Source organism: Schistocerca nitens, chromosome 6 (genome assembly GCF_023898315.1).
Source record: "Schistocerca nitens isolate TAMUIC-IGC-003100 chromosome 6, iqSchNite1.1, whole genome shotgun sequence".
Lineage (NCBI taxonomy): Eukaryota > Metazoa > Arthropoda > Insecta > Orthoptera > Acrididae > Schistocerca > Schistocerca nitens.
In genome coordinates this window covers 699,700,842-699,728,816 of record NC_064619.1, presented here as the reverse complement: position 1 = coordinate 699,728,816, position 27,975 = coordinate 699,700,842, and the positions used below count along the sequence as shown (strand labels likewise).

At 40.6% G+C, this 27,975-nt stretch overlaps 1 protein-coding gene across 1 annotated transcript; it reads right to left on the bottom strand.

Moving 5' to 3' along the window:
- Positions 1 to 187: 187 nt before the first annotated feature.
- On the bottom strand, positions 188 to 27,852 carry LOC126263577 (uncharacterized). Its single transcript, XM_049960670.1, has 3 exons — positions 27,837 to 27,852; positions 17,851 to 19,139; positions 188 to 196 (listed from the first exon to the last, which is right to left on the bottom strand). Exons 1-3 carry the CDS (start codon positions 27,850 to 27,852, stop codon positions 188 to 190), a joined length of 1,314 nt encoding a protein of 437 aa, XP_049816627.1.
- Positions 27,853 to 27,975: the final 123 nt, after the last annotated feature.

Here is a 27,975-nt window from a genome sequence, read left to right as displayed (position 1 = left end):
TTTACGAACGCGTAGTGAATAAGACTAATATTTGTTTCTCCAAAGCTGAGAACGAGCTTTTATGTAAAGGTTTCAAGTTTAATGTACAACCTAAATGTACTTCTCAAAGTGTAGAAAATTTAATTGTCGACCTCAAAGTTGGGCTTGATTGTTCTAAAATAGCAAAAAATGTGCAAACAAGAATAGCTTATAACGCCTGTAAAATAGTCCAAAAAGATTACTCTATTCAAAATCCTGTTTCTGCTGTACATCAAACGTTGAAGAGCATTAATCTTAAGCTTAGAAATAATGAAGCACTAATAACTAAGGCCGACAAAGGCAATTCCCTAATTATCGCCCACAAAAGCGAATACATCCGTAAAACTGAAATGTTTTTTGAGGAAAATGGCATCGTGCCAATCGAGGTGGACCCCACACCCGTGATCCAAAAAGAGATAAGGTCGGCTCTTAGCAGTATAAAAAAGTTAATCGGCGAGTTTTATAAAAAATGCCTTATAAACATGAATCCGAAACCGCCTATTTTGAGAAGCCAGTTTAAGGTTCATAAAATTTCCCAACCTATCCGTCCGATCGTTGACAGCACCAAAAGTGCATACCACAAACTAGCTTGGTTCCTACACCGTAAATTGAAAGAGTATTTTGTGTTTGAAAAAAATTTCTCCGTCAAAAATTCGGTAGACGTGGCCAACAAACTTAAAACTTTAGCCTGTTCTGACATCACAAAACTCGTATCATTTGATATTAAAAATTTATACACTAATGTACCCGTTGAACAGACGATGGACATTATAGAATCCAATTTGCGATACCATAAAAAATTATCGGCCCCTGAGATCGATGAACTAATGGTTCTGTTACGCACCACCCTCAAGTACAATTATTTCTCTTTCAATAATAAAATATATTCGCAACCCTGTGGTCTAGCTATGGGCAGCCCGTTAGCTGGTATCATGTCAGATATTTTTATAAACTCAATGGAGCAGATGTTTTTTCGGAATTATCCAGATATGGCAAATAATATAATATTCTATGCGAGATATGTAGATGACCTGCTATTTGTGTATGAAGGTTCCCATGAAGAGCTAGAACTGTTATTTACCACTTTCAATAACCTACATGAAAAAATCAGATTCACGCAAGAAAATCAGACAGCTGATAGGACCTTAGACTATCTCGATCTGACTCTATCCATTATTGGCAACAAAATAGATTTTAAAATTTTTCGGAAAGCAACCTATTCCGACATCATCATCCCAGCTGATTCCACCCATCCTCAGGCCCAAAAAATGGCCTTTTTTCACTCGAGTATCCATCGAGCTCTTTCCATTCCACTTTCGCCAGTCAACTTACAGAACGAATTAAAAGTCCTCGAAAACATCGCTCAGAATAATGGATATAATCCCAGTATAGTGAGACAGTTGTTCAATAAAAAAACACGAAAGAAGACTACCACTCTTTCCAGTTCAGATACTCACAATCAACACCAGGCAACGAAATACATATCAGTTCCCTTTATAGGTAACATCTCCTATAAGGTAGGTAGGTTATTAAAAAACCTAGGGTGCAAAGTTTCATACTCTACCACCAACAACCTCAAAAAGAACTTAATTCATTCCCTGGTTAAAGGTAATGATAAATCATCGCTGTCAGGTGTGTATAAAATCACGTGTGCTGAATGCCCTTCTTATTACATTGGCCAGACAGGAAGGGCCCTGTCTGTTAGGTTTAAAGAGCATCTGCCGACAAAAAGCGGTGATGGAACTCGAGGATCTACATTTGCTGAACATCTGGTCCAAAAGGCGCATGCTCCCAAGCCTCTAAAAGACGCAGAGCTTTTGCATAATGAAGTAAAGGGATGTAGGCTAGACACCCTCGAAGAATTGCAAATTTTTAAACATCTTAGTATTGATAGAGACAACTTACTTAATGATCAGCTGCAATTAAAAAATAGAAGTTATTTCGAAGGATTCCAACCTTTACTCCAGTGGAGTTGACCAACAGTCCGCCTCGAATGACCGATGCTGTTTTCCCCATCTGCTTCGTCCCTTTATTATAATGCAATTGTACATGTGTATCTTTGTACTACGTTATATATAAAAAAAAAAAAAAAAATTTGTTTAATGTTGCTATACTAATAGATAGGTTTGTCCAATTTAGGACGGCTTTCAGTCACATTTTGTTTATATGTATAGTTGCTCTAAGTAATTTTGAGACAGTTGTCTCTCGCCCCTGCGCTTGCGCATGCGCTTGGCCGCGGCCAGCCTCGCCACGTAACGGCTCACAACGCCTAGTTTTCGAGCCGCTTACGTGTGGTCCTTATTTCTGGCCGGCGTAGCGTCCACGTTCGCCTCAATGGTGTTAATTTTGACTGACATAATCTTATGATTATGCGTCGTTAATGTTAATTTTTAATCTGTGACATGGCCAGAGTTTGGCTCACAAAATAATTTAATTTTTGTAAGTATCCCAATTTCTTTAATATTCAACATTAGACTGATAATGCATTGTAGTAGTAACATATGTCTGTATGTGGTTTGATTTATAGGTTCTGAAGAAGATTCCATTACTGGAATCGAAACCTAGGTAAACGAATAAAATTACCTTGCAACTGAAGGCTGAAAAAATTGTTTAATTGTTGTACATTTCACAGTTGCTGACACGCTGCAATATGTTAAAGACAAGGGTATGGTACAAACATAGGTGGGTGGTTTGATCTGCTCCCGAGGAAATACCACTGAGGATATATAGGACATTGAGGGACCACGTACAGAGGGCTACCAGGTAAGACATGTGGGAGGAGCCTCAGGGACTTTGTAGTGTCAATGAACAGAAGAGCAACAGGCCCAAGATGTGATCACGATGGAAGAAAGTAATTATGCTACTAGAAATTCATACAAACAGTTTTGTCAGAGGAAAACCAAAAGCCATTGTTGATGCTCCATGAGTAAAGATGACTGAGACATCACTAAGCAGGAGACAAGCCATCATAGGATTAATGAAGATAGCAAAGAGGACAAAGCTCAGGACAGGACCCTGAGGCACATCGTTTTCCTGGATAAAGGTGTCTGACAATGCAGAATCCACATGTACCTTGAAAACTCAGACTTTTAAAAATTCCTCAAGGAAACCGGCAGGTGGCTATGGAAGCCCCACATGTAAAGAGCACGAAGGACACCAGTCCTGCAGCAGGTACTGTAGGCTTTCTCCAAATCGAAAAATGTGGTCGCAATATGGGATTTCCACAGAAAACCATTCATGACATGTGTAGACAAAGTGAAGAGATGGGTAACTGCAGAATGACGCACTCAAAATCCACACTGCACAGTGGTTAGCGAATTGTGAGACTCGAGCCACCATACCAGCTGGGCATGAATCATATGTTCCATCACCTTGCAAACACAGCTGGTGAAAGAAATGGGGCAGTAGCTAGAAGGAAGGTGTTTGTCCTTACCCGGCTTAGGTATGGGTATGACGGTGGCTTTATACCAGCATCTAGGAAACGTGCCCTCTGCACAGATGAGATTGTACATATTAAGCATAAAGAGCTTGCCTACAAGAGGAAGGTGCTGCAACAACTGAATGTGAACAGCGTCTGGCCCTGGGGCAGAGGATCGAGATGAAGTGAGAGCATGATCTAGATCCTTCATACTAAAGACGGTGTTGTAGCACTCACGATTCTGAGAAGAGAAGGATATCTCCCAAGCCTCCTCTGCTTGTTTCTGATGAAGGAAGACAGGGTGATAGTGGGAGCATTTCTAAATGTCCACAAAATGGTGGCCCAAGGTGTTGGAGATAACAATGGGGTCCACTATGACATTGTCTGCTACTGTCAGGCTGGAAATTGGGGAATGGATATTGGTCCCAGAGAGCCATCAGAGGTTGGCCCACACAATGGAAGAGGGAGCGGAACTGTTAAAAGAACTAGAGAATGAAATCCAAGTAGCTTTTTTGTTATCCCAAAGAAGGCGATGACACTGGGCATGCAACTGTTTATAATGAATGCAGTTTTCCATTGCATCTTGGCATGCCTCAGTCCATTAAGGGAATGGTTGTAACAGTAAGCATAATGTTTGTAAGATATTCTGCCTGGTCATCACTGCTGGGGAAATGTTGTTCATTGAATGTTGCCAGGGAGGAGTAAAGCCTCCAGTTGGCCTCAATAAGCTGCCATTTGGGTGTGCACGTAAGTGGGGTAGGAGTTAGCAAATGGATAGCACACAGGATATGGTTGCTCAAGTGTGTGTCAGAGAGAACAGACCACTCAATACGATGGGCAAGATGGGCAGCACAGAAAGATAGGTCCAAATGGGAATAGGTATACATGGAGTCTGAAAGGAACATGGGTGCTGCTGTGTTAAGGCAGACAAAGTTAAGTTGATTAAGAAGGTCAGCCAAGAGAGCCAGCCGGGGTGGCCGAGCGGTTCTAGGCGCTACAGTCTGGAACCGCGCGACCACTATGGTTGCAGGTTCGAATCCTGCCTCGGGCATGGATGTGTGTGATGTCCTTATGTTAGTTAGGTTTAAGTAGTTCTAAGTTCTAGGGGACTGATGACCTCAGCAGTTAAGTCCCATAGTGCTCAGAGCCATTTGAATCATTCAGCGAAGAGGGCACACCTCTGACAGGTTCTTGGCGAACCCCAAAGAGTATGGTGCATATTAAAGTCACCTTGCAGCAGAAAGGGATGAGCTAGGTGTCCAATAAGCTGGAGGAAGTCTGCCCTGGTGACATCGAATGATGGAGAGATGTAAATAGTACAAAGGGAAAAGGTCAAATGAGGAAGGAAAAGCTGGATTGCAACAGCTTGAAGACAGGTAGTCAGGGAGATGAGTTGACTATGAACATCATCCCAGATGAGCAGCATGATTCCCCCATGAGATGGATTGCCAGCCTCGGGGGGAAGGTCAAAATGGACCGGAAAGAAATGCAAGAGCTCAAAGTGGTTGTCAGGCTGCAATTTTCTTTCCTGAAGGCAGATTACAAGTTGATGCTGTGATTCTAAGAGCAGCCTTAAATCCTCTTTGTTGGGTTGAAGACTGTGAATGTTCCATTGGAGGAGAGCCAGGACGAGGAAAAAATGGAGGGGAGTCTCTTTGGTGGCTGCTGAGTGCCAGCTTCCAAAGACTTGCCGCTACAGGGCATAGAAACTGGAGGATCCTGCTGCATCAGATCTACAGAGCCATCAGCATTCTCCCTCTTTCGATCTGTGGAGTCCAGGGCAGAAAAATGGTTAGTGGTGAACACTGGCAACACAGAGGTTGGCCGGACAAGGGTATCACATGGCAGCACTGTTGAAGAGGATCCCTGAATCAGTGAAGGAGAAGACCATTTGCATTTGTTTAATGTCTTGGAGCTTCACCAGTTGGCAGAGGAAGACTAAGATGTTGGTTGACTGGAGGGATGTATGAAGTCTTCGTGGGAGTATTCCTTGTGTCCCTTCCAGCCTGCTAGTTGTGTAACAGGTGACATCACCCTGGGAGGTGAATGTTTGGTGGCTCGTTGCACAGCTGGAAGAAGAGACAGTGATGCTACCATGACACTGGGCGATTTCACAACTGCAGTGGCAAATTTGAGGTTGCATGTCTGTGTGGCCATGCCCTTCACGGAGCAAGATGTAGCAAGAACAGTACTTTAAGTGCCAGATGGTAGAATAAGGGGCTTGCTACTAGCCAGTAACTTTTGAGTGACTGGGCAGTGCACTTTTTCCTTCACCCAGATCTCCTAGACAGCCTGTTCATCAAGATACAGGGGACAATCTCGAGAGGAGGCAGCATGATTGCCATTGCAGTTGATACAGCATGGAGGAGGAGGTGAAAAATTGCCCTCATGCACATTACTACAGCTCACACAGTTGGCTGGGTGTTGACAAGACATTCAGTTGTGGTTTAAACAATGGCACTGATAGCAGCACATTGGACTTGGAATGTGCCATCAGACTGCAATAACTTCATAGCCTGCTTTGATCTGGAATGGAAGCATCACTCTATCAAAGGTGAGAAAAAGAGTGCATATAGGCACTAAGGATGCATCTACCTTTTCCATCACCTGATGGATGGCAAGGGAGAGTTGTGTGGGCCTCAACACAACCAAGATAGCTGCAGAGAAGTGAAGCAGCAAGCAGTTGTTTTCTTGAGAATCACAAGTAGCTTCCAAAAGCAAAGTGCCATTGTGTAAATGAGAGCTGGATTTCACAGGGCCAGCAATTGCGTCAACACCCTTCTAAATAATAAACGGATTGAGCATAGCAAAGGACTGACCATCTTCAGTACGTGAAACCATGAGGAACCATGGTACAGCCAGGAGGGCCTTTTAATTCTTAGCCTCATTCCGTTTACATTTTGTAGACATTGACTGTGAAGAAGAAAATTTCCCATGATAGCCAGTGTCTGATGGCAAGCTCCTTCCAGTTGGGGGCCTCCTTCTCAAGGGGGTGCACCCACCTTTAGGTGACTGTTAACACCTCAGGTCACACCTCCCAAACACCTGACAGAGGGGTCAGTTGGAATTTTGGGAAGGTAACAGCTCAGGCAATCATCCCTCCCTGAGCCTGGCCTGTACCAGGAGTATGAGTGAACCCTACCTGTCAACCCTGGGCTGGGAATTGTGCATTACCCAGTTACTTGTTACATGTCAAGACGCATTGGCTGGCCTTCAGGAATGTATAGGGAGAAATAAGAAAAAAGGGGAACCTCAAATGCCGAAACGGAGGAAGGATCGGAGAAGGGGAATGAAGAAAGAAAAAAATAAATGAAAAACAGTGGAGAGACTGTTCTGATATTGGCCACTGGAAATGCAGAACACATTTCCAAAAACATTCCAGATATGTTTCCTTAGGGAGGGGAAAAAAGAGGAGCAGGAGGATAGACATCCAGCACTGAAGAGAAACTATGTTGCAAAGGTTGGGGCCCCGTGGTAGCCAAGCATGAACCCGTCAAATTGTGGTGAAACCCCTAGGGGGAATATCTGTCAATGCATGGTCCCCACATACTACACACACATTGTTTCATAATATTACACACACTATACACAATGTCAGCTGACATCAGGACCATTTTGTTTACTGAAACTTTCCATTTATTGGCCTGAAAAACTGAATCAGCATCCCTCTACAATGAGTAAGATGAACTCAGAAAGAGGATGAAGTTTAGGTATTATACATTGTGTATCTTCCCCCCCTCCCCCATGAACCATGGACCTTGCCATTGGTGGGGAGGCTTGCGTGCCTCAGCGATACAGATAGCCGTACCGTAGGTGCAACCACAACGGAGGGGTATCTGTTGAGAGGCCAAACAAACGTGTGGTTCCTTGGTTCCTGAAGAGGGGCAGCAGCCTTTTCAGTAGTTGCAAGGGCAACAGTCTGGATGATTGACTGATCTGGCCTTGTAACACTAACGAAAACGGCCTTGCTGTGCTCGTACTGCGAACGGCTGAAAGCACGAGGAAATTACGGCCGTAATTTTTCCCGAGGGCTTGCAGCTTTACTGTATGGTTAAATGATGATGGCGTCCTCTTGGGTAAAATATTTCGGAGGTAAAATTGATGTGTTGACAGAAGAGCCAACACCGTGTTGCTAGAGGAGGCGGAAATGCACGCGTTTAAGCTCACGCAGACTGGCGTGAGGTCTGGAACAATTAAAGGAGTTGAGTCTAATAAATAAAGAACGTAGTTGCTTGAATACTTAACTTTAATCCATAATTGGAGAACATTGCTCTTGATGATACATTAATTATAATCTCAATATAAACTGGTAATGGCGCCTTGCTAGGTCGTAGCAAATGACGTAGCTGAAGGCTATGCTAACTATTGTCTCGGCAAATGAGAGCATATTTGTCAGTATATCATCGCTAGCAAAGTCTGCTGTACAACTGGGGCGAGTGCTAGGAAGTCTCTCTAGACCTGCCATGTGGCGGCGCTCGGTCTGCAATCACTGACAGTGGCGACACGCGGGTCCGACGTATACTAACGGACCGCGGCCAATTTAAAGGCTACCACCTAGCAAGTGTGGTGTCTGGCGGTGACACCACAAAAATAGTCCCCCATTCGGATCTCAGGGTGGGGACTACTCAAGAGTATGCTGTTATCAGGAGAAAGAAAACTGGCGTTCTACAGATCGGAGCGTGGAATGTCAGATCCCTTAATTGGGCAGGTAGGTTAGAAAATTTAAAAAGGGAAATGGATAGGTTAAAGTTAGATATATTGGGAATTAGTGAAGTTTGGTGGCAGGAGGAACAAGACTTCTGGTCAGGTGACTACAGGGTTATAAACACAAAATCAAATAGGGGCAATGCAGGAGTAGGTTTAATAATGAATAGGAAAATAGTAGTGCGGGTAAGCTACTACAAACAACATAGTGAACGCATTATTGTGGCAAAGATAGACACGAAGCCCACGCCTACTACAGTAGTACAAGTTTATATGCCAACTAGCTCTGCAGATGATGAAGAAATTGAAGAAATGTATGATGAGATAAAAGAAATTATTCAGATAGTGAAGGGTGACGAAAATTTAATAGTCATGGGTGACTGGAATTCGTCAGTAGGAAAAGGGAGAGAAGGAAATGTAGTAGGTGAATATGGGTTGGGGCATAGAAATGAAAGAGAAAGCGGCCTGATAGAATTTTGGACAGAGCACAAGTTAATCATAGCTAACACTTGGTTCAAGAATCATAAAAGAAGGTTGTATACATGGAAGAATCCTGGAGATACTAAAAGGTATCAGATAGATTATATAATGGTAAACAGAGATTTAGGAACCAGGTTTTAAATTGTAAGACATTTCCAGGAGCAGATGTTGACTCTGACCACAATCTATTGGTTATGATCTGTAGATTAAAACTGAAGAAACTGCAAACAGGTGGGAACTTAAGGAGATGGGACCTGGATAAACTGACTAAACCAGAGGTTGTACAGAGTTTCAGGGAGAGCATAAGGGAACCATTGACAGGAATGGGGGAAAGAAATACAGTAGAAGAAGAATGGGTAGCTCTGAGGGATGAAGTAGTGAAGGCAGCAGAGGATCAAGTAGGTAAAAAGACGAGGGCTAGTAGAAATCCTTGGGTAACAGAAGAAATATTGAATTTAATTGATGAAAGGAGAAAATATAAAAATTCAGTAAATGAAGCAGGCAAAAAGGAATACAAATGTCTCAAAAATGAGATCGACAGGAAGTGCAAAATTGCTAAGCAGGGATGGGTAGAGGACAAATGTAAGGATGTAGAAGTGAGTATCACTAGGGGTAAGACAGATACTGCCTACAGAAAAATTAGAGAGACCTTTGGAAATAAGAGAACCACTTGCATGAACATAAAGAGCTCAGATGGAAACCCAGTTCTAAGCAAAGAAGGGAAAGCAGAAAGGTGGAAGGAGTATATAGAGGTTTTATACAAGGGCAATGTACTTGAGGACAATATTATGGAAATGGAAGAGGATGTAGATGAAGATGAAATGGGAGATATGATATTGTGTGAAGAGTTTGACAGAGCACTGAATGACCTGAGTCGAAACAAGGCCCCCGGAGTAGACAACATTCCATTAGAACTACTGACAACCTTGGGAGAGCCAGTCCTGACAAAACACTACCATCTGTTGAGCAAGATGTATGAGACAGGCGAAATACCCTCAGACTTCAAGAAGAATATAATAATCCCAATCCCAAAGAAAGCAATTGTTGACAGATGTGAAAATTACCGAACTATCAGTTTAATAAGTCACAGCTGCAAAATATTAACGCGAATTCTTTACAGACAAATGGAAAAATTGATAGAAGCCGACCTCGGGGAAGATCAGTTTGGATTCGGTAGAAATGTTGGAACACATGAGGTAATACTGACCCTACGACTTATCTTAGAAGAAAGATTAAGGAAAGGCAAACCTACGTTTCTAGCATTTATAGACTTAGAGAAAGCTTTTGACAATGTTGATTGGAATACTCTCTTTCAATTTCTGAAGGTGGCAGGGGTAAAATACAGATAGCGAAAGGCTATTTACAATTTGTACAGCAAGCAGATGGCAGTCATACGAGTCGAGGAGTATGAAAGGGAAGCAGTGGTTGAGAAGGGAGTGAGACAGGGTTGTAGCCTATCCCCGATGTTATTCAATCTATATATAGAGCAAGCAGTAAAGGAAACAAAACAAAAGTTCGGAGTAGGTATTAAAATTCATGGAGAAGAAATAAAAACTTTGAGGTTCGCCGATGACATTGTAATTCTGTCAGAGACAGCAAGGAACTTGGAAGAGCAGTTGAACAGAATGGACAGTGTCGTGAAAGGAGGATATAAGATGAACATCAACAAAAGCAAAACGAGGATAATGGAATGTAGTCAAATTAAATCTGGTGATGCTGAGGGAATTAGATTAGGAAATGAGACACTTAAAGTAGTAAAGGAGTTTTGCTATTTAGGGAGCAAAATAACTGATGATGGTCGAAATAGAGAGGATATAAAACGTAAACTGGCAATGGCAAGGAAGGCGTTTCTGAAGAAGAGAAAATTGTTAACATCGAGTATAGATTTAAGTGTCAGGAAGACGTTTCTGAAAGTATTTGTATGGAGTGTAGCCATGTATGGAAGTGAAACATGGACGATAAACAGTTTGGACAAGAAGAGAATAGAAGCTTTTGAAATGTGGTGCTACAGAAGAATGCTGAAGATTAGATGGGTAGATCACATAACTAATGAGGAGGTATTGAATTGGGGAGAAGAGGAGTTTGTGGCACGACTTGACTAGAAGAAGGGATCGGTTGGTAGGACATGTTCTGAGGCATCAAGGGATCACCAAATTAGTATTGGAGGGCAGCGTGGAGGGTAAAAATCGTAGAGGGAGACCAAGAGATGAATACACTAAGCAGATTCAGAAGGATGTAGGTTGTGGTAGGTACTAGGAGATGAAGAAGCTTGCACGGGATAGAGTAGAATGCTGCATCAAACCAGTCTCAGGACTGAAGACCACAACAACAACAACATCTTTTCCAGAAAAAGAAATAAAAAATATATTGTGGCAAGTGATGTGGAATTGTAGATTTTTTATTATCATTATTATTTACTTGTGTCACATTTTTTTATTAGATCCCTATTCTGTGTTATCTAAGTAATCCCTTAATGCTTGGATTGTATTGCTTAACAGGTACTTTTTTTAACTATATTTTGTTTTAGCAGTTTCTTTGACATCTTTTGGTAATTCATTGTTGAGTTTTATTTCCTAGTAGAAAATGTTGTTTTGAATTTTGTGTTTAGTCTTTTTTGATAAACATAAGTCCAGTCTAGTTATTGTTCCATGATCATGGATAGTGAAGTTTGTGCATTCACTATCAACATTATTTTGATGTGTACAACTGACTGGTAAATGCACTCACACAGTGCAGCTAAAATCCCCAGTATTTTGAACAGATCTTTACAGTGAGCTTGACTACTATGTTTCATTATTATTCTTATGGTACTTTTTGACAGTTTGAAAATTATGTTCATATTTTGTGTGTTTGTTCCCCAGAAAATAATGCAGTAGGTAAGAACTGAGCATATACAGGGTGGTCCCGAATTCATGGTACAAACTTTAATGGTAGGTACAGGACATTGTAACAAGGATTTATTGTATAGGAATGTATAGTCGCAGGTGACGCGGTGAGGCGTAAACAGGGGAAAGAGAAATGGAGTGATCGGTTGGTGTCACTGCCGGTAGAGGGCAGTAGATGAACATGATGTATCGCAGTAGGGACAAGCGCCATTCACAATTGTGCTGCCGTAGACGATGGGTGACTTTACGTATGCAGAAAAAGCAGACATGCATTACATGTACGGCCGTGCAAATGGTAACGCCAGAGCTGCGTTACGAATGTATCGCGCGGAGTATCCTAATCGACGAATGCCGGATCATAGAATTTTTCAACGGTTACATCGTCAACTTTGTGAAACAGGTACGTTCGACGTCAACAGACATGACGCTGGTCGATTAAGAGCTGTACGCACTCCACGACTGGAAGAACGCATCTTGAACATAGTGGCTGATAGACCCGAGTCAAGCACAAGAACTGTTGCGCGTGACGTACATGTGAGTCATCAGACTGTATGCAGAGTGTTAAATGAAAATCGCTTACACCCCTTCCATTTTCAAAAAGTACAAGCATTGAATCCGGCAGATTATCCTCTTCGCGTGAACTTCTGCCAGTGGTTGTTGCAGCAATGTGCGTTGCAGCCGGATTTCGTAGGTCATGTGCTATTTACAGATGAAGCGACATTTTCACGCGAGGGTGTCTTTAATGCGCACAATTCCCATGTGTGGGCAACAGATAATCCACATGCAACGCGTCCACATGCGTATCAACAACGTTTCGGTATTAATGTGTGGGCTGGTATTGTGAATGACTTTTTGATTGGGCCATACTTACTACCCACGCGACTCTGTGGCGAAAGCTATCTTATTTTTCTGCAAGAAGTGTTACCAGAACTGCTGCAAGATGTTCCGCTCGCCATTCGTAACCGCATGTGGTTTCAGCACGATGGAGCGCCAGCACACTTCAGCACTGCTGTACGGAATTACCTGAATGCCACGTTTGGTGCTAGATGGATTGGGCGTGGTGGACCAGTCCCTTGGCCACCCCGATCTCCTGATTTCTCTTGCCTTGATTACTTTTTATGGGGACATCTTAAGAGCCTTGTTTATGAGACTCCAGTTGACTCAGATGAGGATCTCGTTGCTCGCATATCTGTAGCTGCTGCAGGTGTGCGTGAAATACCAGGCATCTTTGAACGTGTACGCCAATCGCTGCACCGACGCTGTCAAGCATGTATCGCTCATGGTGGACGCAATTTTGAACACTTACTGTAAACATGACACTTGTCAACAACGATTTCAATAAAATCTTTCGTTTTCCTTTCGGCCGTTATTTCCCCTGTTTACGCCTCACCGCGTCACCTGGGACTATACATTCCTATACAATATATCCTTGTTACAATGTCCTGCACCTACCATTAAAGTTTGTACCATGAATTCGGGACCACCCTGTATATATGAATAGCATGTAACTAAAAGACACTGGCTACTACACTGTGATGACAGGACTCTAAGGGCATAACATGCTGATGACATTCTGTTTGCAAGTATCTCTGTGTTTTCATAACACTTCGACTGAGAATCAATCTTAAATCCTACAAATTTTTCATTCATTGCACAGTCTGTAGAGGTACCATCTATATTTAACTGAAATGTCATTTTCCATCTTCAAACTGAAATTCATGGCATTATTTTTTTTCATGTTCAGTGTCATTTTATAGCTTACTAATTTAAAATTTTCTTGGGGATTTAATTTGCTTTCTCTGCAGGGAGTTCTTTTGGTTTCTAACTGACTATAATTTGCTGTTATCAGCGAATATAATTTTTTCTCCATGACTAACACTACAGAGAGAGTCATTGATGTACATCAGGAAGAGTATTGGTCCTAATATGCTATCCTGAGGAACTTTTGTATTATTGTATTTCTGTTCTGATAAATGTTATACTAAAATTTAAGACTTATTTGAGGTACTGTACATATTATCTTTAGTCTTTGTACCCTTGTCTGCTAGGTACGATTGTGACAAGTCATTAGCTAGTCTGCTTATTCCTAATGCTTCTAGCTTATTTAGTATAATCTTACAGTCAGTTTATCAAGAGTCTTAGAAAAACCTAAAACTATACCTGTGACACACTCATCTTTGTTAAGAACATCAAATAACAATTTTGTGATGCCTGCTATGGCTGATTCTGAACTACTACAACTTTGGAAGTCAAAATGTGATTCATTGTAAGATTGTATTTACCATGTAATTTATTATTACATTATCATGTAATTTATTATTCATAATTGATTGTATTATCTTTGAGAATGATGACAGCAGGGAAATAGGCCAGTATTTTTTTTTATGTCTTCTGCATTACCTACCTTTAGCAGAGCTACAACTCTTGCCTGTTTTAAATACTCTGGAAATTTTCCTAATCTGAAGAATTCAATTATTATATTTCTTCAGGGCACATTCTCTATGCATATTTCAGTACTTCACCTTTTTATTTTTTTGTTTTTGTACAGATTTACTAACTTCAAGCTTTGTTATTGATAGTAACGTTATTGCACTTAAGAGTGCAATTATTTACAATTGTTATATTTTTTTGATGAATGTCTGTTGTAAATTCTCCTCAATACTGGAAAAATACATACATTGATTTCTGATAAGTGTTATCATAGTTTGCAGTTTACAGATTTTTTCCTTGTGCGATTTGATTGTTGTTATTTGGCAGAAATGGTCCGATGGTCCAAGATCTTTTACAGTTACGTCACACTTGTCCCTATCCATATTTGTGACCACTTGGTCACTTACTGATACTGTAATTATAATAATCCTTGTTGCACTACTGACTAACAGTGACATGCTAAAACTCTGAAGGATACTTATGAGGGTGCTGTTAGTTTCCTTTATGATATTTGTATTTATGTTTGTCTCTCCACAGAAAATTATGTTGACTTTTGTATTTAAGTCTTTATCTAGAACAACTGTTAACTGATTGAAAAAGTGTTGACACTGCCACTGGCAGATCAATACCCCCCCCCTTCCCCCCAAAAATGATTAATTTATGGTGATATCAAACTGTGTTAAATCAATACCTGATATTTCAAAGGGATGGTCTTCACTTACTGTATTACGGTCATGTCTTGATTTGTGCTCTCTTCCTTTTCTGATATAAATGCAATATCCTCTATCCTATGGAATAGTCCTACAGGAAGAGTCTGTCCTTTCAAACAATTATTATAATAGACGTTGGATTTCTGTGTCTCTACACATGTGCACAGTGACAGAAACTACTGTTCAGTTCAAAGATTCGAGGTAAAGTTCAATTTTTTTGTAATTTTTTTGTACTACTGTGAAGTATGAGAGAAAACAAAGATTGTGATTTTTTTGGAATAATAAATTACATTGAAGAAAACAGCAAATTCCAGTCCACATTAAAGAAAATTTGTGATTAAATGCGTTCTGGCTGCATGTCAAATGCTTTGCAGAAATCTCGGCACATGGAATCTGCCTTTTGCCCTCCATCCATGGTTTGTAGCATATCATGTGAGAAAGCAGCAATCAGTGTTTTGCATGAGCAATGCTTTTTAAATCCTTATCCTTACTGATTTGTGGGCAGAAGCTTTTGTGTGTCAAAGATATTTATTATACACAAACTCTGTGTCCTAGAATTCTGCAGCAAACTAATGTTGGGGATACTGGTCTGCAATTATGTGGTTCCTTTCTTTTATCCTTGTTATATGCAGGAGTCACCTGCACTTTTTTCCAGTTGCTTGGGATTTTTCACTGGTTGAGATATTTGTGACAAATGAATGTTAAGTAAGGTGCCAATGCTGCAGAGTACTTCCTGTAAAATGGAATTGGGGTACCATGTGGACCTGGTGACATCTGTTTTTTAACTCTCTCAGTAACTTCTCTACACCACATATGCCTTTTTCTATGCTCACCCTCCAAGAGGGTGTAAAACAGTTAAATGATGGTATATTTGTATTATCCTTCTATGTGAATGAATTCTTAAACATGAAATTTAAAATTTCACTTTCCTTCTCGATGTCTTCTTTTCTGACCCCAGACTGGTCAACAAGAGTGTGGATAGAAGCCTTCATCCTGCTTAGTGCTTGTATGTATGACGAGAATTGTCTGTTACTAGACAAGATCTTTCACTAGTGTATAACAATGGAAACTGTGTGGTTCATCCACTTATCTCATGGATGCATAATTTTCTGCTAACTTTTTGCCTGTCAGCATTTACATACTCTTTTTTTGAATTGAGTGTGCAATAATCTGTTTTCTCAACATTTCCTTATTAAACCTAAGACCATACTTTCTATCCTTAATGCACTTACTTGGCATACATGCCTCCAGAGCACAATTTGCATTCAGTTTATACTAATCCTTATATCTATACTGACACTCAAGGTCAGGTCTGTTTGTAGCTACAAGGTATAAAATATTTACTTTGTGTAATATTTGTCTAACTAGTTGCTCACGGCAGTCTCCAGAAAATGTATTCAAAAATACTTCATAAAGACTACCTATCCATGCCACTCGCAATGACTGCATTGGTATCCCAGTTAAACTCGGCTGATTAGAGTTACCACATACTGCATTACCTGGATATTTCTGTGCTGCAGTGTGTAGACATTTCTTGAATGATTTCAACAACTGTTATGGCAGAACCAGGTGGGTAGTGAAGGTATCCATTAATTAACATGGGTTCACTTAGGCCTGCCACTTGTGTCCATATAGCTATACAATCGGATTCAATTCCAACCTTAATAGACAATACTTTTGTCAACAGCAGTGACACTTCTCCTGCTATGGTGTTCAGTCTGTCTTTTCAGTATATATTCAATGCCCTCCTAACTATTTCAGAAATTTCCACTTCAGATTGTACATTCATGCATTTGACTGTTTTAGGGAAAGATAAGCTTGCCAAATTAACCATCTAGTTGATGATATATTAATCACTTGGAGAAATTGTGCTTGAATTGCCAAGGGAAGTTTGTGAAAAAGTAAGGAAGAGGTATATCAACAATTCAGGAAAAGATAGATTGCTACTTACTCTTTAAAGACATGTTAAATTGCAGATGGTGTGATTAAAAAGACACTCACATGTAGCTCTCAGCCACAGCCTTCATCAGTAAAGAAAGAGAAAGAGAGAGAGAGAGAGAGAGAGAGAGAGAGAACACACACACACACACACACACACACACACACACACACACACACACACACACACACACACACACCCTCATGATGCACACATGACTGCCAACTCCAGCATCTCGGGCTGGAATGCAACACAACAGGGGATGCAAGCAGCAGTCTGGAGTGGTTGGGGAAGGTGATTTAAGGAAGAGGAAGTATTTAAGGAAGAGGTATGTCTTTAAAGGTAGAAAATTGTAAATTTTATTGTGAAGCACCTTAAATTTCTGGAACAAAGCATTTCAGACGATGGAATTTTGCCTGAAAAAGATGAGTTGAAGTTATTGTAAAATTTCCCATCATGTAAACAAAAAAAGGAGTTAAAACCTATCTTTGTATTCTGTGGTTTGTGTTGAAAATTTATCAGCACTCAGACTTTGACTGTAGCATGTTTAAATAATATGTTAAAGAAAAATAATGTCTGTGTTTGGGATAATATTTGTCTGGATGGTTTCAAGGGGATTAAGAAACAGCTTTGTGAGTAAAAATTTACATTGACTCGATTTGTCAATATCCTTTTGCCTTATGACAGACAAGTGACATAAGGTTGGGAGACATTTACTTTGGAAAAATATTATTGATGAGAATAGTCAAACTGTAAAGGTGTGAGTCACCTACATAAGTGTAAACTGTCTCACAATAGAATACCTACCTGGGAATTATTTCTTCAACATTTTGATTATATATGAGAACCTCACTAACTCAGCCCTCATTAATCTGTATTTCCAGTTTATCCAGATTCATTTTGTATGCTTTTTTTAACATGAAATTGTGCAGTATACCATTGGTACAGTACAGAACACTCACAATTGTTATAAAGATTATGAGAGACTACTCCCCAAATGAAACTTTGTTACTGATTAAAACTGTGTGCTGGACTGGGACTCAAACCTGAGACCTTTGCCTGTAACCAGCAAATGCTCTTCTAACTGAATTATCCAAGCACAACCAACCCCCACAGCTTTACTCCCACCAGTACATCTCCTATCATCCAAACTTCACAGAAGTTCTCCTGGATACCTTGCAGGACTAGCTCTCCTGGAATAAAGGATATTACATAGACACGGCTTAGCCACAGCCTGGGGGAACTGGAAGGTAGGAGATGAGGTACTGATGGGTAAGGTACTGATGGGTAAGGTACTGATGGGTAAGGTACTGATGGGTAAGGTACTGATGGGTAAGGTACTGATGGGTAAGGTACTGATGGGTAAGGTACTGATGGGTGAGGTACTGATGGGTGAGGTACTGATGGGTGAGGTACTGATGGGTGAGGTACTGATGGGTGAGGTACTGTTGGGTGAGGTACTGTTGGGTGAGGTACTGTTCGGTGAGGTACTGTTGGGTAAGGTACTGTTGGGTAAGGTACTGTTGGGTAAGGTACTGTTGGGTAAGGTACTGTTGGGTAAGGTACTGTTGGGTAAGGTACTGTTGGGTAAGGTACTGATGGGTAAGGTACTGATGGGTAAGGTACTGATGGGTAAGGTACTGATGGGTAAGGTACTGATGGGTAAGGTACTGATGGGTAAGGTACTGATGGGTAAGGTACTGATGGGTAAGGTACTGATGGGTAAGGTACTGATGGGTAAGGTACTGATGGGTAAGGTACTGATGGGTAAGGTACTGATGGGTAAGGTACTGATGGGTAAGGTACTGATGGGTAAGGTACTGATGGGTAAGGTACTGATGGGTAAGGTACTGATGGGTAAGGTACTGATGGGTAAGGTACTGATGGGTAAGGTACTGATGGGTAAGGTACTGATGGGTAAGGTACTGATGGGTAAGGTACTGATGGGTAAGGTACTGATGGGTAAGGTACTGATGGGTAAGGTACTGATGGGTAAGGTACTGATGGGTAAGGTACTGATGGGTAAGGTACTGATGGGTAAGGTACTGATGGGTAAGGTACTGATGGGTAAGGTACTGATGGGTAAGGTACTGATGGGTAAGGTACTGATGGGTAAGGTACTGATGGGTAAGGTACTGATGGGTAAGGTACTGATGGGTAAGGTACTGATGGGTAAGGTACTGATGGGTAAGGTACTGATGGGTAAGGTACTGATGGGTAAGGTACTGATGGGTAAGGTACTGATGGGTAAGGTACTGATGGGTAAGGTACTGATGGGTAAGGTACTGATGGGTAAGGTACTGATGGGTAAGGTACTGATGGGTAAGGTACTGATGGGTAAGGTACTGATGGGTAAGGTACTGATGGGTAAGGTACTGATGGGTAAGGTACTGATGGGTAAGGTACTGATGGGTAAGGTACTGATGGGTAAGGTACTGATGGGTAAGGTACTGATGGGTAAGGTACTGATGGGTAAGGTACTGATGGGTAAGGTACTGATGGGTAAGGTACTGATGGGTAAGGTACTGATGGGTAAGGTACTGATGGGTAAGGTACTGATGGAAATAAATCTGAGAAGGCAGGTTATGAGACATGCATGGATGGTTGGTTAGTTTGGAATGGGTGGGGGGAACTGACCAAACAGCAAAGTCATAAGTCCCATGATCAAGGATGGCAGAAATCTAGGGAGTAACAGCACAGTCGCACCAAGGGAAAGGGATAATTTGCACACAGAGAGAAAAAAGCGATGCGAGGGTAGCAGGAAGAGGAAAAAATACGAGGGGGGTGGGAGGAAATGGGGAGAGCAGAGGTGCCCCAGAAATGCTAAGTGCAATAGGACACCAGCACTGCCATCAACACCCACACCATACCATTATCATGACGTAACAGGGACAACACCAGGGAAAGAAGATGCAAGAAAAGGAGAAACAAAATAGCACAACAGGCTAGACAAAATGTGGCAGAAAGGTGGAGGAGAACATGACCGGTGTGGAGGCAAGGTCAAGGCCTGTATAACCAATGTCTATGTTAACTGAGTGTCTCAGATTCCAGAGGAAAATTAAAGGACTTATACTGAGAGGGCAAATCACTTTTGTGAAGAAAACCAAGGACGGTTGTAACCATGCAAGGGCTAACACCTGAGACAAGAAAGGTGGGAAGGCATACTTAGTGCAAAGCACCAAAAGGCAGGGCCAGTATGGCAAAATACAGATTGCCGTGAGGGGAGGCCTGGAACTACAAAGGGTGAGGGCTCATTGCAGAGTAAAAAAAAAACCACGAGTCAATCTAATATGGTCAATGCACAGGTGGCAGAGGATAGTAGATTCCCGCTGGCAGAGGGAAGAATGCCATGTGGTGGGAGCCTCCTTGATTGCATGAAGTTTATTAAACAAGGTGCTAGCTGCTGACAACCTTGGAGGGTGCAGAGTGTACCCCACACCTGTGATGAAGGGACAGAATAACCTAGAGAGCAAACAAAGCATTGGAAACACACTTGTTTGCTCTGTTTGATTAAATAATGGGCTTTGGCATGAAGATGTTTAATGGTAATAAGACAAGCAGACAATGGTGCCACTTTGGATGTTGCAAGGCATGACAATGATCATGGATAGCAGTGGCAATGGCTGTGCTCCACCACAGAACTGGCAGATGATAAACATGGCCTGTTAAGTGGGGAATGACAATGTCAGCAGCATGGATTATTTTATTGGACAGATCACAGGTGACTTCAGCAATAAAACCTCTCAAACAAGGTGGAAAAATGACCTGGGATGTATATAGAGGCCAATAATCATGATGGAAAACCCAGCGGGTTAACCTGGTCATCAGGAGGTGGGAAGGGAATGAGAGAATCAATGGGAAGTCACCATTATCTTAGAGATCATCTTGTGGTGACCAGTGTAAGGAAGGAAGATGGAGAGGAGAAAACAGCTAAACATCAGTGGCAGAGAAAGTGCCATACATGGCCCTAAAGTGAGTGGGGGAACTATCATTAAGAAGGTACAGGTCATGGTCCACAACAAACTGGTCAATGAGGAGCCCTGGCTAGATGAAAAAGCAATGCCCCATAAAAAGGGTGATAGGCATTAAAATTCCCAAGGAGGAGGAAAGAGAGGGAAATTGCTGAAAGAATACAGTTAGTGCAGCAGATGTAGGTAGCCTGCCAGGAAGAAGACAAAGTCAACTAGTTCAGACAGAAAACATGGAACCCACAAAGGGTCAATGAGATTCCTGGAGAATGACACAAGCTACCAAGGAAAAGGTAATAAGGGATTGCAACCCCGGGGGGTGATGGTACCATAGATTACAGTTCCATTGAATAAATACATAGTGAGTATCCAAATGGGAGGCAAATTGGCTGGAGCCAATCATGCCACCAGGCCACCATCAGTCACTAATAGGGGAAAGGCAGCATCCCCAAATAAGAGGTCAGACTCAGGTTGCAAGGAGGGATATGGTGCCTCTGGGAGAACAAGGGTAGCCTTGTACTTGTTCTTCTTATCTTTTGTAAGTTGAGGAGGGAATGATACAGGGGGGAGAGCAGGCATCTGCAAGATACAGAACCAAAAGAGAATGAGCAACCTTGGGATGCACAGACTGTCTGTCCCATGGCTGAGTTGTGGTAGCAGGTATCTGGCCTGAGATTGCCATGGAGAGGGGTCCCAAGAGAACCACGTCACAGGCAGACACTGAAAAAGTGGGCACTTCTTTGGCTGGGGAGAGGGAGCAGCTTCCAGAGTGGTGGTGGTGGTGGTGGTGGTGGTGGTGGTGGTGGTGGTGGTGGTGGTGGTGGTGGGAGGGGGGGCATTGGGGTGGGAGTGGGAGTGGGAGGGGAGATGGGTACAAAGCTGGAGTAAGAGGAAGAGGAGGGAGAAAGGATGTCACAGAGGCAAAAGTAGAAGTCACTACACAGGATTAAGTTGGTCAAATTTCTGACAAGCCTAGTGTAAGACAAACAATTGATGGAGTTATACCCCTGCATCTTCTTTTTTTTTATAGTAAGCCAGTCAATCTGGTGAGCATGAAGAATGACAGTCATGACAATTAAAGCACACATGTGGCAGAACATATGGGCTCTCCCGTGGAGTGCGTGTCTACAGTCACCACAAAGAGCGTGTGCCGTACACTGGGAAGATGTGCCTGAAACACAAGCATCGAAAACACCTCATGGGTGATGGAATATACAGCTTCACATCATACCGATAACATAAAATCTTGACCTTCTCTGGGAGGGTACCTTCCTCAAATGCTAGAATAAAGGCATCGGTTTCAGTGCAATTGTCCTTATGACCTTTTTGCACACAGCAAATATAATGAATGCCCCATTATTCCACATTCATCTGGAATCTATCTCATTAGTTTGAAGGCTGAAGTCCCTATGAAAAATGTATCCCTGGACCATATTCAGAGAGTGGCAAGGTATAATGGACACCAGATGTTGCCAAGGTGATCACAAGCTTGAAGAGCTGCAGATTGGGCAGCAGAAGTAGTTTTAATCAACAGGGAACCCAACCAATCTTACTGAGCGATTCCACTTCAGAAAACATGTCCTTGATATTTTCCACAAAAAAAAATAATGGCTTTGTGGTGGTGAATGTGTCCCAGTGCAGACCAGGTAGCGGTCGTCCTCCCAGGGTTCAGCAAGCAAAGGGAAAGCCACAGGGTCAAAAGATGCAGCAGTCAATTATCCATAACCACTTGAAGAGACAGCGATAGAAGAACAGCCAGATTTTTTGGAGCTTGGTATGTTTCATGTGCAAGCTCAGTGGTCAGGTTGAGCACTTGCCCATGAAAGGCAATGGTTATAGGTTTGAGTCCCCATACAGCACACAGTTTTAATCTGGCAGGAAGTCACAAATCAGCACACACACACACACACACACACACACACACACACACACACACACACACACACACACACACTCCACTGCAGAGTGAAAATTCATTCTGGTATTTCTCAAATGTTGGATTCCCTAAAGCCATACTTTATGATAAGGAAACACAAATCACTTCAAAAACCTGGAAAACCTTAATAGACAGGGGGGGGGGGAAATAAATCCCACATTAATTTCTGCCTATCACCCTTCAGGTAATGCTACTGAGATATATGAGTGAAATTGGGTGAATAAGTAGAACTTACTGTTGCTACAGTCATTCAAATTGGATTGAATGTGTTAACGGTCTTCAGTACATCTTTAATAGCTTACAACTACTTTCCAGTAGTCTTTCTCCCTATGGCAGATAACCAGGCAACCTTTTAACTAAACTTACTGAATATCCTGCATGCAAAAGTATCACATTACAGGAGAGGGAAGAAACTGTTAGGAAAACCTTAGAGAAACAAAGGGTAGTCTAAGGCAGAGACATGACAAAGAGATTTAGTTCTAATTAAGCTCATAAAACTTCAAAATCTTTTACTAGAAAACTGTACAAAAGACTGACTTATATTGGACCAATCAAAGAGCTCAAGCAACCTCATCCAAATGGTTATGGTTTGGTGCTGTGGGGATACACATGATCTTATTCACACATTTTAAATCAACAGATCACAAACTTATTTTATTGGTTACCAGTTTTGGCTCATTGATGAGCATCTTCAGGTCAGTCTAAAATGTCGTTCAGTGTGTGACAATCATTACACATTGTCACTCTAAAATGAAAAATCATTGTTGGTTATGTAAATTGACACCACTGATCACTAATGAAATATTTTAGTGTCCATGTTGCCACAGATGTGTCAATGATTGACAGGAATGATAGTTGCATTTCCTATGAGTAGATGTAAGCAAGATCACTTCTAATATTCATAACAGGAACAAGGAAGGGCCTGTACAACAGCTGTCACCAGCATTTGGCTGAATATAATATATGATTAGACATAGGATAAATTATTATTTGAATGCACAGTATCTGTTCCTTTGAAAGAATAGACATGATGCAGATCCAGCAGCTGTGAAACCCTATATGTAAACTGAAGGGGGATCACTGCAGTCGGCTGCAGTGGGACATTAGGCGGAATCAGCAGTGATGAGTGAAAATGTGTACTGGACCAGGATTGAAACCCAAGATCTCCCGATTATTAGGCAGGTGTGGTAACCACTGCGGCATCTAGGACACAGTGTTACCGCAACTTTACAAACTATTTCTGTGCACCTCACGACCTATCCACACTCACAGTATGAGTGTATGGACTTCTCACTGCACAACAAGCTGATGCCTTAGCATTTAGACCATCAGAGCATTCCTACACGACATGCTCACACCTGCTTTTGACACAAAATATTAATTCTATTGCATTTATGAGTACATTTACATTGTGTAACTTCATGTCACTACATTTATTTGGACTCAATGGGTATGAAACCAGTTATTTCATCTCTCTGAATTTAATTCATCTAGTATGCATCTCTATAAAACTATAAGCCCCCCAACAAAGCCATCCCTTGTGGAGCTATTGCCAAATCCAGAGAACCTCAGATTGTAGCATTTGAAACTTATGAGAAGGAAACATCAGTAACATTACAAATTTGAGTCAGGCCTGTTAATTGTTAAACGGACAGCTTGCGATATGCAACAGATCCAGGTTCACATTCCAGTCATGCACAAATGTTCATTTGCCACATTTTCTTAACTGCAGCAGTAACATTGAATCAGCAGACTATGGTATCATATCCCTTTTGTTGCTCTCTCCAATATGGAGCCACAATAAAATTCAAATGCACAAATGCCCTCCCAGTTGAAGTATTCTAGTTCTTCTGTACTTATTTGTGCAGGCAGTCTAAGCATATATCATGAAAGTCTACATAAAAAAAATGTTGTTTGTTTAATGAGACTTAGAAAAAGATACTCAAAACAGGCATGCTGCCAGTCAGAATAACTCTGTAGCAATTATGTATGTATGTATGTATGTATGTATGTATGTATGGGGTGTTGCTTTCTCTTGCTGGGATTGCCTAAGTCCTTCAGAATGCACAATTGACATGAATGGATGCAGGTATATGTCACCTATCAGAGCTGTATCTAGACATATCAGGGGGCACCATATCACAACAAATGCACATGTCCTACACCATTACAGAGCCTTCTTGAGGTTCTCATACGCGTACATGTCCATCCGCTTGGTACAATTTGAAACAATACTCGTCTGACCAGGTAACATGTTTTCAGTCATCAGCAGTCCAGTGTCAGTGTCGACAGGCCCAGGTGATGTGTAAAGACTAGTGTCATGCAGTCATCAAGGATACACAAGTGGGCCTTTGCATCCAAAAGCTCATTTTGATTATATTTCATCAAATGGTATGCATGCCGACATTTGTTGATGGCCCAGCACTGAAATCTGCAACAATTTGCAGAAGGATTGCAGATTGCACTTCCTTCATGTTGAATGATTCCTTTCAGTCGTCGTCGGTCCCATTCTTGCAGGATCTTCTCCTGGCTGCAGTGATGTCTGAGATTTGATGTTTTACCAGATTCATGATATTCATGGTACACATATGAAATGGTTGTATGGGAAAATCCCAATTTCATAGCTACTTCAGAGATGCTGTGTCTCGCACTCATGTTCAGATGATGAAACCACATTTAAACTCGCTAAATCTTGGGAACGTGCTATTGTAGCAGCAGTAACTGATTTAACAAATGTGCCAGACACTTTTCTTATATAGGTGTTGCTTAACCCAGCACCGTATTCTGCCTGTTTACATATCTCTGTATTTGAATATGCATGTGTATACCAGTTTCTTTGGTGCTGGCATTGGGCAGTACTGCTATTCAGTCATTGTCTTATTCAGCCATTGTCATGTTCTGTGTTAACAGTTATTTGAACTCAACTTTTCAGATTATATACCTTAACTTCCCTCCTTCAATACAGGTTTACAGCAGAAAAATAATTATTTTTATGGACAAAACAGGACAATTAATTCTCCCACTTGCATAGCTTCCTTGAACTAGGACTGGATTTCCAAATATCACACTGCTTTCAGTATGAGGTTACATAAGCAGTAGCTTACAGAATTGGTTTTGTATGTCATTGAAAATAGGGAAGATTGCAGTCGCACTACTGTTGATCTAATCCAGGAACAAACATTTCCTCCATTATATTAAGAAAAATTTCAATTTGTCAATTTGAAGCCCCCAGCTGATGTGCCAGGTGTTTTCAGCTGAAAAGAAAAATTTTAAGTACCATCACCCTGGCCCCAATGATTCTTACCTGTACTAAATGTAGGACTGTTAAATATACTAAGCAAAATAATGGATAACCTAGTTGACAAAATATTATAGGTTAAATAAACTGACACAGTTATTCTTGATACAAAACATTTTAACGTTTTATTGCAACTGCTCCACAGGAACTAATTACAGCTAAATTTGAAGAACAAACACATTTCAATCGTGGAACATAAACTATGTATTATTCACAAATTATTACATTAATGTTTGCATAATACAATCTGAATACACTGTATAAAACCAGTAGTTCCTATGTTTTTATGTAAGAACAAATATTGCATTATACATTCCTCTTACTGACTTAGATGACCTCTGTCTCATAATCTTTCAGTGCTGATTCTGCATAACATATATCATAACCAATTCCCAAAAAAATGTGAACATAAACTTTAAATATTATACACTGCAGATTCAATCTGCAGCATTAACATTTAAAAATTGTAGCATTCACTGAACAACCAAGGAACTTTGTTAGTCCATAAAGAATTAAAAATATAACCACAACTTAAATATACTTTTAATATCTTTACGAAATATCACAAACAAAAAGAAATCCAGCCCACACAAATGTGTTATGACAAGCTAAGCTATCAATCCTTTACCACTACAACCATCACATGATCAACACAATATAATTTTATCGTATACAGTCTATTAAGGTAACACTTAAGTTCTCAAAAGCCAATTCTTTTATCATTTCTGACACAGAAGCACATGGAAAATTTTCCTGATGAAGAGCATCTGTAGTAGGGGCTACCACTATTATACAACCAGTTACTTTTAAGTGGAACAGATTTATAAAAAGTTAATACATATTTAAACAATAGATACAGAACATGGGGGAAAAAGAGAGATCAACAAATATACTTCATATTCTTTATTTCTACCAATTTTCTTCCATCTTAAATTTCATAGTCTAGACACATTATAAGCTGATATCAAAGACGTGTGAAACAAAGTCAGTATTTGAAGTGAGTGAAACAAAGAACATTACTTGAAATTTTATAAAAAAAGTCTAAATTAAAATTAAGGAAACACACTGGACAGATTGGAAGATATACTAGTAGATACTCTTAATTCAGTGTTCAACAATTCTCTTGCATTAGAATGAGTTTAAAAAACACCCTTGCGAGAATTTAGAAAAGAGAGATGATTGGTAAACTTATGAGCCTTATGAAAAAGTTACAGGAAAAACACAGTCTTACATATCTCTGGAACCAGTTTTTATTACCTACTGCATAGCTCAAAGCTCTCAGGAATTTGCACATAATGCCCTTATCATTTGGAATGCATGTCACTACCCTCAATCATCAGTCCCTATCACATACCATAACATCTGTAACATTTACTAAGATGGCTTTATTTATTTATTTATTTATTTATTTATTAAACCATGCTTCTAATTCCAAACATTACTTTTGACAATATCAGTTTACTTTCTACATCAAGACATGACATGCTTCATCATTCTTCCCTTACATTTTGAGCTTCTGTTTTTTATCACATTTATAACTAAGTATAGCTAACATAAGCAATGAAAGTTAATTCTCAGAAGTCAGTTATTACTGTTTGATACTGAAGTAAAAATGCACTGCTCAGCATTTCAACTTTATTCAGTTTCTTCAAACTTATTGTAATCGGTATCAGCAATTATTCTTAAATTGACAACATTATATCAGAGTGACAACATGAAAACACTGAAAAGAAAATACGAAAACACAAGATCGCTTTTGTTTCGTTCATACTAACAAAATTTCATACAATATTACTGCAACAAATTTGAATGTTGCTACAAAGTTTCATTCCTATTTCAGCTGCTTAACAACTGTGGAATAGACTTTATTATTAAACAGTAAAAATATCTATTTCTTATCTGACAACTTGAAGGAATGTACAGGTCATATTAAAACATGACTGTATGCAATATGTCGATCAGTCCTCTCCCTTTTTTCATCTTTCCAATTATAATATATTGAACAACTCTCACCAGCAAGATTATACCTCAGAAAAATCTAAAAACTTACAGTATGGAGTTGTCATGTATAGAAACAGTTTTGTACTTCTGTAGGGGGTAGTATGGCATGTAGTTGCTTACAAAAGGGACAGGAAAAGTACTACATATATTACAGAGCTTCAGCCTAAAAAGTTTGTCAAATTCTTCCA